This window comes from Benincasa hispida, chromosome 12, assembly GCF_009727055.1.
Source record: "Benincasa hispida cultivar B227 chromosome 12, ASM972705v1, whole genome shotgun sequence".
Taxonomy (NCBI): domain Eukaryota; kingdom Viridiplantae; phylum Streptophyta; class Magnoliopsida; order Cucurbitales; family Cucurbitaceae; genus Benincasa; species Benincasa hispida.
Window position 1 is genome coordinate 20056489 of NC_052360.1, and position 9891 is coordinate 20066379.

The 9891-nt window shown below is 35.3% G+C and overlaps 3 protein-coding genes across 6 annotated transcripts; all 3 read right to left on the reverse strand.

The window, feature by feature from the left end:
• Positions 1-212: 212 nt before the first annotated feature.
• Positions 213-1965, reverse strand: LOC120068537 (protein yippee-like At4g27745). 4 transcript variants are annotated; one of them, XM_039020350.1, is made up of 4 exons: positions 1843-1965; positions 1215-1244; positions 945-1072; positions 213-661 (listed from the first exon to the last, which is right to left on the reverse strand). In XM_039020350.1, the coding sequence occupies exons 3-4, from the start codon at positions 1035-1037 to the stop codon at positions 434-436; spliced, it is 321 nt and encodes a 106-aa protein (XP_038876278.1). In that variant the 5' UTR covers positions 1038-1072; positions 1215-1244; positions 1843-1965; the 3' UTR covers positions 213-433. The 4 variants fall into 4 exon arrangements, with proteins under 4 accessions (XP_038876278.1, XP_038876280.1, XP_038876277.1 ...); XM_039020352.1 differs by lacking the exon at positions 1843-1965 and adding an exon at positions 1568-1836 and having other exon boundaries at positions 1219-1244; XM_039020349.1 differs by lacking the exon at positions 1843-1965 and adding an exon at positions 1568-1836.
• Positions 1966-2997: 1032 nt separating this feature from the next.
• LOC120067000 (protein yippee-like At4g27740) lies at positions 2998-5183 on the reverse strand. The gene is made up of 2 exons (XM_039018346.1): positions 3924-5183; positions 2998-3430 (listed from the first exon to the last, which is right to left on the reverse strand). Exons 1-2 carry the CDS (start codon positions 4011-4013, stop codon positions 3203-3205), a joined length of 318 nt encoding a protein of 105 aa, XP_038874274.1. The 5' UTR covers positions 4014-5183; the 3' UTR covers positions 2998-3202.
• Positions 5184-5382: 199 nt separating this feature from the next.
• Positions 5383-9626, reverse strand: LOC120066999 (molybdate-anion transporter). Its single transcript, XM_039018345.1, has 8 exons — positions 9379-9626; positions 8560-8704; positions 8291-8459; positions 7380-7650; positions 6711-6976; positions 6409-6624; positions 6106-6208; positions 5383-5810 (listed from the first exon to the last, which is right to left on the reverse strand). Exons 1-8 carry the CDS (start codon positions 9527-9529, stop codon positions 5752-5754), a joined length of 1380 nt encoding a protein of 459 aa, XP_038874273.1. The 5' UTR covers positions 9530-9626; the 3' UTR covers positions 5383-5751.
• Between the last annotated feature and the right edge of the window lie 265 nt (positions 9627-9891).

Here is a 9891-nt window from a genome sequence, read left to right on the forward strand (position 1 = left end):
TCAATTAGGTTGAAATTGCTAAGTTCTCACCCACTCAATGTTACTATTTTTAGCCATTACAGCTTAAAGCATCTAAATAAAAGCCGGAGAACACTTATGTAACACCAACCCAAAGAAATTGGACTGGAGAGACTAATAAGATTCTTTTATCTCCATAGAATCAAAAGATGACAACAAAATCAAAGTAATCCAGGGCATGTTCAGTGCAAGGATGACTTAATTTAAGCACCACAATTTCATTAACACAGATTGTGAGGATTCAAGATACAATGATATCCAGTTGAGTTCACAACTTACAGAAATATACTATATACACGAGGAACAGGAAACAATGACAAGATCGATGAGAACTTTATATACAAGATAACATCACGAAGAATCAATAAACTTACATCAACATAAAATTCAATGCATTAAATACGAACACAGGATGCTACCAGTTGTCCCTAACGATTTTTGACTTTTCAAGAATGAACTTCCCTTCTTTGTACTTCTGCGATGCCTCATATGCCCTCTCATATTTCCACCCGAGCACCTCACGGCAGTCAACACAATGCACATCAGCAACAGTGTGGAGACCCGTCATGAGATGCCGGTCTTCTTTTGGTCCCACTGTGATGTTCATGGCATGAGAGAACAGAAAAGCACGCCCATGTCTTCCCTATTGAAAAAATTTAACACAAAAAACAGTATAGGATAATGAAAAAGTGGATGGAAGTCAAAGTTTCTGAAAGGCATTCCAATCTTCAAGATTAATCTGAAGTTTCAGCAAGATTATGTTAACATGATCACAATTCGGAAGAGAAACTCTCTCTCCCTCTACAACATCAAGGACCTAAACTTCTAATTGGGTTTTGGGCGATTAGCAAACCCATTTGAATTGATGATCAAAATCACTAAGATTACAAATAAAAACAAAAGGTTTTAGATTTCAATTTCATCACCTGAAAAGCTTTAGAAATTATATCATCGTGGAAGGCAACATGGTTTCTACAATTACAGCAGCTGTATAAACGAGGCCCCAACAGTTCAGCCATTGATCAAGCAGATACAGCTCCAGATGCCTCTCCTCCTAAAAAATCATCAAGTCCCAAGTTAACAAAAAAAGATACAGACCCCAATAAAAGAGATTCAAGGCTTTCCCTCAAGAAACCATAAAAATGAATGATCAAAGCTCAAAAAGGGGTGGAAAAGTAGGGGGGAAAAAAGTTTACCTACAATGAAATCAATGGTGACCCAGAAATCTGCAGAAAAAGATAAGTAAACGAAAAGGGGTTAGCGTCCAAATAAAGAAATAAATAACATAATGGATCAGAGATGGGGTGGAGAATTCAACAAGTAAGGCCGAAAAGAAAAGGGTAATAATAATAATAATAATAATAGAGGGACAGAGACAGGATTAGGAAGGATAAAGAAGAGGAAGACCAATAATAGTGTGAGAAGAGAAGGATCATATCATTCATCACAGAATACCCAAAAGGCAAAATGTGGAAAAATTATTCATTGAATCAAAGAGAGAAAAGAAAAAACACACACAGAAAAAGGAAAAAGAGAGAGAGGGAAGAACCTATAGGGGTTAGGGTGAGGAGGCGATGAAGAGCAAAGGAATGATTAGATGAGTGAAAATTATGGAAGAAAGTGGATGAGGGTGAGGGATTAAAGCAAAGTTAAATACAAATTGGAGAGAGAGAGAGAGTGGGAGGTTAAGACTGGAAGAGAAGTCATTCTTAGCTTGGAGACTGTGAAAAGGGATTTGAAATTAAGAATCAGGAATTTAATTAAGAGGGAAAATTAGGGTTTAGGAAGAGAAGTGAGAAATTTAGAGGAAGGATGAGTACGGACAGTGGGGCTCCATGGTTGTGCCGCTCTGAAGCTCTACAGTTTTAGAGACACAGAGAGAGACACAGAGTTTTTGGTTTGAAGATGATTTCATGACTTTGTTGAAGAGCCACGCGCCAAACCATACACCTTCGCACCACCATGCATAATTATTTTCATATTTTATCCCAAATAATTATATCTTTATTAAATTATCCAATCATAATTTTACGGTATTCATTCATATTTTAAATCTTTTTATGTAGGAGATGTATAAAAATGAATACATTTTGAGATACACCTAAATATATTCTTATATAAGATGTTCATTCCTTCAAATTTTGTGTGTTTCCAACCTTTAATTTTAAAAATACAAAGTTGATCTTAACTCTCAAATTTGTGCTTAATAAATTTTTACAATTTCGATTTTATATATGAGTTTCTGAAATATTCAAATTAAAAATAATAATTAGAGAACTAATTGAAAGTTTAGAATTCTATTAGACAAAGTTTAATTTTACATCTAATATAATAATTAATTTTAAAAATCTTCAAATATGTTATTGTTGAAAGGAAATTTTTTAGAATAAGTATTTGGGATTCTTAATTTTCCTTTGAATAAAGATTATTTTCAAATATAAGAAAATGAAAAAAATTATTTCCAAATATAACAAAATTTTACTATATAGATCACGATAGACTAACATAATAGTAGCCTATCATAATCTATCAATGATATTTTGCTTTTATTTATAAACATTTTCAACCGTTTCTGTCATTTAAAATAATTTTCCTTTCAATAATTAATATTTAGTAAAAGTAAAATTTTGAATCATATAATTACACAAAAAAGAAAAAAAAAGGCCTTTTGGAAAATGGTTGATTTTTAAGGACAATTATGGTCAAGGAAGAGAGTGTCAATTACCACTAATTAAATTCACTTTGGCAGAAGAAACTGGCTGTTTACTAAAGTAATTCTTAATCAATCAATTCAACAAATATTATTTATCTCAAGTGATTAATTGATAAAAAAAAATGAGTATGTAATATAAGAGATTACTAAAATTGATCAGCTTTAAGTTATATTATAGTTCATGGAAGTGTTCCCTCCTTCCTATTATTATTATTAAAAAAAAAAAAAACCGAAGGATATAAACAAGTTAATATACAATATATCAATTCAACTTGTAAACTCCAAACGATAGCATAGTAGTCGATTTTTTGGTAAAATATTGGGATTCTTTTACATAGATAATGATACACAGATGGGTGATGGAAATATTTAATATATACACATGTCACACACACACACTATATAGATATATTTCTGCAGATCAAACAGTATTTGATAACAATATCGATAATGATATGATTCACTATAACACTAATTGTATTCCTTTGAAATCTTAGCCGTTTCAATGATGAACTTTCCTTCCTTGTACTTCTGTTTGAGGTCATAAGCTTTAAGATACTTCCAACCCAAAACTTGTCCACAGACATTGCAGTGTATTTCAGCAGTTTTGAAAATGCCTGTTATCAGCTGCTTCTGCTCTTTATGTCCTTCCACTATGTTCTTTGCTTCTGAGAATAGGAATGCTTTCCCTGATTTTGCCTGCAATTATTACACACAACTCCTCCAATTCTTCACTTCCTTTCTTTTTTACCCAATCTCATTTTTTAATACTATCTAGTCTATTGTTGATGATGAATCTAACCGAGAGGGCATAGATCGAGTCAGGCATCAGCACATCAGATTACTTGCACCGTTCCAGTGCTATGCAACCAATATATATCCCCCCTTCCAAAATTGATTTAGAGTTAGAGGCATCATAGCACGGTGCGAGTAATTCTGACATGTAGGTGGTGGTACTAAGCAGACGACTAAACATGTGCTCGTTCGGTTAGATTCATGCCTCAATAGAGATGGTTAAATAATATAATATCAATCACCTTAACCATAGCTCAATTGGTTAAGTCATATTAGCCTTAAGCATAGGTCAGTTGTAGTTAGCTAACATATATGCAAGTCAAGAATTGAGTATAAATTTCTATAGCATAACAGTGATAAAGAAAAAGGGGAGGATATAGAGTTAGATTGGGTTTACCCAGAAGGATTTAGAAAGGAGATGGGCTCCGGAGGCAAGTGGATTGCGGCAATTTCTACAGCTATATGTGGGATTTGAATACTCCGCCATGGAATGGGAACTCAATCAAATTACGATTGCTTCTAATAGAGAATAAGAATGTCTTAAAACAAAGTTGAACCAAAAAACTGTGCTGTTGACTCAACATGAAGATTGTTTAAGAAGAAAGCCAACTTGCAGAGTGCACTTTTTTTTTCCTCTTTTCGGACCTGAATATCAAGATGAGTGGCCAGGATCTATGCGATTCAATTTGTTGACTTGAGATAAATGGAGTGTGGGACTGAAACAAAGGGAGTGATGTTGACAATGGTGGGTGGGATAAGACACTAAGATTTAAAGAGGAGTGATCAACAAGGAAAGAAAATAAACCAATCAAACTTCTTACCTTAATTTAAAGATGCTTTTTTATCTAGGGAAGGAGGCCTTACTTTCTTGAACCTTTTTTTTTTATTACTTTAACATCAACAACTACTTTGATTTATTTTGATGGTTATACTTTCAAAACATATATTTTGTTCTTTATACTTTCAACTTTTGTTCTATTTTCAACTTTGATTTATTTTGTACTCGTATATAGTGCGAAAGAGTGTTGCATGGCTGAGATTATGTGATGATTTGTGGCTACTACACAACCCTCCAGTGGGAGAATCTCGAGTCACCACTACTAGTCCCTTCCCTTGTGAATTCTTCATGGAGTGATTTAACAATAGTACACAAACTAACTAATACATGTGATATTATTTGAAAGGGATTGGCAGTGTTGGTCCTGTTGGATGTGTGATTCATGACTCCAAAGGATCTCTAATTGGTGCGGTCTAAAGTCTTTTTAGAGTATGTTTAGTCCAAAGAGTTGGGATGTAGAAGTATAGAACTCTGCTCCTTGTTTGGCTAAAAAAGTTAGTAGATCCTACTACTAAAAACATCAATTTCATATCTTATCAATTCCTTACACCGTGAGCTCCAAGGATTCACAAGACTTCATAACTCCATACTCCACACTATTTCACTCCTTACCCCAAACACTCCGTTAAAGATGGTTGTGAGATCTCAAGGTTAAAACCATTGTTGTTGAGATTGTGAATGTGGCTTGTGTTATCCATTCTGGTTGTTACGTTTTCCTATTGTAAAGCAAGCAATAGAGATAAATATACATACATATATATACAGATATATCTCTGTGTGTATATATATACACACAGATATAGATTGTCCCCTGAAAAATGAATTGACAAAAGGGGAAATGAAACAGGCATGATTAAAAAAAGTCGAAGGGGCTGACAGAATCGAACCGGACCTTTCACAAACAGAAATAACACACCACCGACATTCAACCACGAACAAAGTACTGTCAATAATTAGATCTCAGAGACAACATAATAACGAGAATGATAATGAGAATAGTAATTTGGCAAAGAATGCATAACGAAAAATTTGGAATCTTTGATTACAAGTTCAGATAAATCCAGGATTGAACTCAGAAAATTCCCCACAACAATTGCTGAAGAGATCTCTAAACAAGCTCTACTTTAATGACACTTGTGAAGAAGCCCAAAAATTGATGAAAACATAATTTGTCAACTAAGCAGCCTTTACTCTTTTTTTTCTTTTTTTTCTTTTTGTTTTGTTTCATTTTCTTTCCTTGGATGAGCAGACCACTATTCGTGTACAGTTTCATTCTTCAAAATATTATATCAGCTACTCAAGAAGCTGCTGCTGTATACAAGATGAATCAAGGGTTCATGTTCTAACCTCCCAATAAGTACCCGTGGTCCATCCTTCACAACATCAGTTAGATGTTTAACGGATCTGCCTCGGTATTCTTTTCACTCAATCCCCAGTCTCCACTCTCTGTAACACAGTTCAACAGAATTAAGTGTTGGTATAATTTAAGATGCCTGGTTAAGGAAATGCTTAAAAATACTTTTGAAAAATACAGAAACCAAATACTAAAATGGTTAGTTATAGAACACTTTTTATAAAGTGCTTGTGATTAAAGTAATTTTCCAAATGCAACTTTACGATGTGAGGAAGAAGCATAGTTGGATTGTTTATCATTACAGGCATCTAAACACTAACAAAAACTGAATCTAGCAAGTCATTAGAAAGTGCCAAAATTTTAGCATTTGAACAAAATATTACATACTTGGTTTCTCAGCAATTGCCTGAAGCCGCCTCTGTAAAATCGATGCCACAAAGAGGAAAATGGCGCACATGCCAAACATCACAGCGATGGGGAAAGCATCCACCTTCAAAGACACAAAAAAGATAAAAAGATAAAGAGTTTTTTATGCCATGGAGGATACAGCAATTAGATTAGACTTGTCACATTTGTTTGGGTAGCAATAGGGTAACTGAACTGCTTGAATGCAACCCTTAAGTTACAGACGAGCAGTTAACGTCAAAAATAGAAAGTAATATATATATGGAAGGTTATTCGGTGACATACATTATACAGCACCACACAGACGAAGATGTTGAGAGGAATGCGGAAGAAGTTCATGATGGTACTTCTAGCCTCCTCAGGAATGTACTGTGATCTCATCTTCATTATGGAAGGCCAAAATATACCAACGCAGGCCTCAAAAACACAGAAGCCAAGCAACTGAATACAGCCTGCGAAGGAGATGCTTCCACCTTTCACATCTGATGGAGCTACCAAGAACTGTCACAACCAGAAAAGTCAGAGAAAACGCATTATTGAAAACCAGAACTGACTACTAAGGGGAGAAAAAAATTCCTTCCACATACACTGGTCACAATCGGAAGTACAAGAGAGGCAGATGAGACAATGAAAACAATCTGCATATAGCTCTCAACTTTTGGTGAATTTCGAGCCATCAACCTAGATGCAAGGGAACTTCCGAGCATTGAAGCCAACATGAATGTTGCAAAGATAAAGCCATGGGGAATATCCTCATTATTTGGGCTAAGAGCAGGTGTCCAGAGGAACACAAAGGTGTACATTGAACCTTCAAATAGAGACTGGATAGCACCCAGCAGAGCGATCTTCTCATCTAACCCACAGACAATTTAAAATGAGTTGGCATATCTTCAAGAAAATTAATCATGGTTCAGATTTTTCTCTTTTTAAGGAAAAGAAGAAAGGGGGAAAAATCAGTTGACTTATTGTATGGAGTAATGCTTAAACTCGTGTGAATTGGTTGTAGCAAATTTATAAGATTTCTTTATTGAAGTATATTTATAAGTGTATGGGATTTAATTGAGAAGATTTCAACAGTAGCCAGATTTTTCAGAGTTTAGAGAGGACCCCGCAAGGGTACTGTTTCTGAAAAATGTATCCAATCCAAGGACATGTTCCATACAAAACTAAAACCCTTGCTAAGACGTTGGGCTTTCAGGAAATGGAATCAACTGGAGGAGAAAAGAAAAGGTATGCATGAAAATCTGAGAGAATACCAGACGCAATGGCAACAGCAGCCCCTCTGAATTGGGTGAGCAGATCCTTATTCTCTGATGGATCCCCATAGTTCTCAGTCCAAGATGACATAATAATGGCCATACCAATTGCAAGAAAGCATGCAGCGGCATCAAAAGGTGCCACTGGTCCAAGAGACAGACTATCAACTAGTACATTCCCAAACAACCCAGCAAGAATTGCAATAAGACCATTGCCAAGAAATATAGCCTTTGAGAATGTAATAGACAACCATTGCTGTTCAAAGCCCCTCTGCAGGAAAGAAAGAGAATTGAGCAAGAAACATGTTAATATATTTAAAATTATCAACCAATAGGTACAGTGAGTGAAATATTCATCACTGGGACACGATTACAAGCATTATGCTAGTGAACTAGGGAATGAGAAATGTGAGCTAAAATTGTCCAAAAGATTATTACACTGCATATTAGTGAAAAATTGAAAATAGGATTCCTTCCTATACATAGAATCAGTTACTGCATTAAGGCCACAAGAATTCAAGCTGGTAGAAGCCATATAACATGTTCATGAGTCAAACCAACTGACAAAAGAATCTCCAAAGGTATAGTTTTTAGCTAGTGAAAGAACACTGTAATGAACTGGAATAAGAAACCATGGTTGAGTTTATGGACATTTTTACCGTTAGTTACAACATCCACTGACTCAATTTGAAAAGAGACAATGACAAGCATTAGAGCTTATTGCTGTATAAGGTGATTGTGATTTCAATCATCACTTAGTGGTCATTGGAAACATTGAATCTAAAAGTCTATGCTGATAGGTTACAGTAAGTTTTATTATTAATTCATATTCTTAACGTGACCAGTTGTTCAGTCAAACATCATATAAGCAAGCTAAACAAAATTTAAAGACAGCAACGTGGAATCCTTGCCTTATTGTGCTCTGCAACAAGCCATGACTCAAATGCTGAAAAGAGGAGCGAAGTGGCAATACCTCCCAAAACACGGCCCAACATTAGAACCTTGTACTCAGGAGAATGCTTGGTGATGCAACTCAGAATGTATGTAATACAATAAGTAATGCAAGCCCTCTTTCGACCTCTGAATTAAAAAACATGAATGCGTCAATTATTAAAAAGAGGTTTCTCTTAATAAATTTGATGACGTCAACCAATTTTGGAGATAAAAAAAAATGACTCACTGTTTATCAGCAAGAGAACCAACAATTGTACCAAACAACATGGAGGACCCAAAACCAGCAATGAAAAGCTGACCGATCTCTCCTTTACCAAAGCCATACTGACTGTAAAGGTAGTATACGTATGGGCCCTGCAACCAGTCCCCAGCTGTTGCCACATGAACGATACCACATTAGATAAATCATTACACATGATATTGATAGTCATAACAATAAATAAATACAAACTTTCAAGGTAAAAAAACGTAGAAGATATCAAGAACAACCACACAATGTAGGTCGTAGGGAAAACAACATCAACTGTGCCAGAAGGATCAAAATTATAGCAACAATATTACTGCGAAGAGCTAAATTAAAAGAGCAGTGGCATTATACACTTGGAAGAAACGAGAAGATAGCAATCATTTCATAACATTAACCGTCGGTGGATCCAGATCCAATGCTCAACCAAAGAGGGGAGAGAAATCGGCATCTCAACCTATCAGCAACCAATTGAGTCTCTAACTAGTATAATTAACGCTCTGTCCTCTCTTAGTTCCACCGCTTCAACGCGAGAGGATAACCAACAAAATGCGCAATAGTCTCAATTAAAACCTTAAGAATCACATAAAAAAAACACAGATCGAACAATACAACAGTCAAGAACCGAACAAATTCAGATCATATCCAATGGCATCAAGTCGAGACACGGAGAGAGATAGATTCACCAAACAGGAAACGAAACACTGAGTGGTAGAGACAATAATTAGAAGGAACTGAAGGAGATCAAAGTGAAGAATGAGAGCAGATCTGGAAGGAAATTAAAAAATTCAGAATACACACCCATCATGAGAGAGTAAACGAGAAGGTAATTGTTCTTGAAGGCATTGAAAGCGGAAGGCGTATTGATCCGGTCCTTGTTGGTTTTGGTGAGCTCGAGAGCTGCAACAACAAGAGACAATCCTCCAAACACCAGGAAGTAGAAAATCTCCATTGAAGCAGAATGAGAGAAAGCGAGAGAGAGAGAGAGAGAGAGAGAAGCTCCAACGGGCGTCCCTCTGGTACAGAGTGAGATTGAAATTGTAAGAGAGAATGAAGACGAAAGCGTTTGTTATATACTCAGGGTGCAATAACTAGGTACTGTGTTAAATTAATTACTTAATCCTAAATTTAATTATTTTTTCTAATAATTAATAATTATATTATTTATATATTTATAGGCTATTTTTTCTATTTTTTTCTATTTAATTCCCACGACGCATCAAGTATTTTCGAATCTTTAATTGTACGTTTGACTTTCTTTTGTTAAATCAAAAAAAGAAATGAAGCTAAGTTAAGCTAAGCGCGGCGTATGTG

Coding starts and splice junctions, on each gene's coding strand:
- LOC120068537 (XM_039020350.1), bottom strand. CDS start 1,037: ATGGCTGAACTGTTGGGGCCTCGTTTATACAGCTGCTGTAATTGTAGA. Junction 662..944: donor TAATTTCTAAAGCTTTTCAG/GTGATGAAATTG, acceptor TTTTTTCAATAG/GGAAGACATGGGCGTGCTTT.
- LOC120067000 (XM_039018346.1), bottom strand. CDS start 4,013: ATGGCGGAGTATTCAAATCCCACATATAGCTGTAGAAATTGCCGCAAT. Junction 3,431..3,923: donor TCCTTTCTAAATCCTTCTGG/GTAAACCCAATC, acceptor TAATAATTGCAG/GCAAAATCAGGGAAAGCATT.
- LOC120066999 (XM_039018345.1), bottom strand. CDS start 9,529: ATGGAGATTTTCTACTTCCTGGTGTTTGGAGGATTGTCTCTTGTTGTT. Junction 6,977..7,379: donor TGCTGTTGCCATTGCGTCTG/GTATTCTCTCAG, acceptor TCTGTGGGTTAG/ATGAGAAGATCGCTCTGCTG. Junction 5,811..6,105: donor GGCAATTGCTGAGAAACCAA/GTATGTAATATT, acceptor ACTGTGTTACAG/AGAGTGGAGACTGGGGATTG.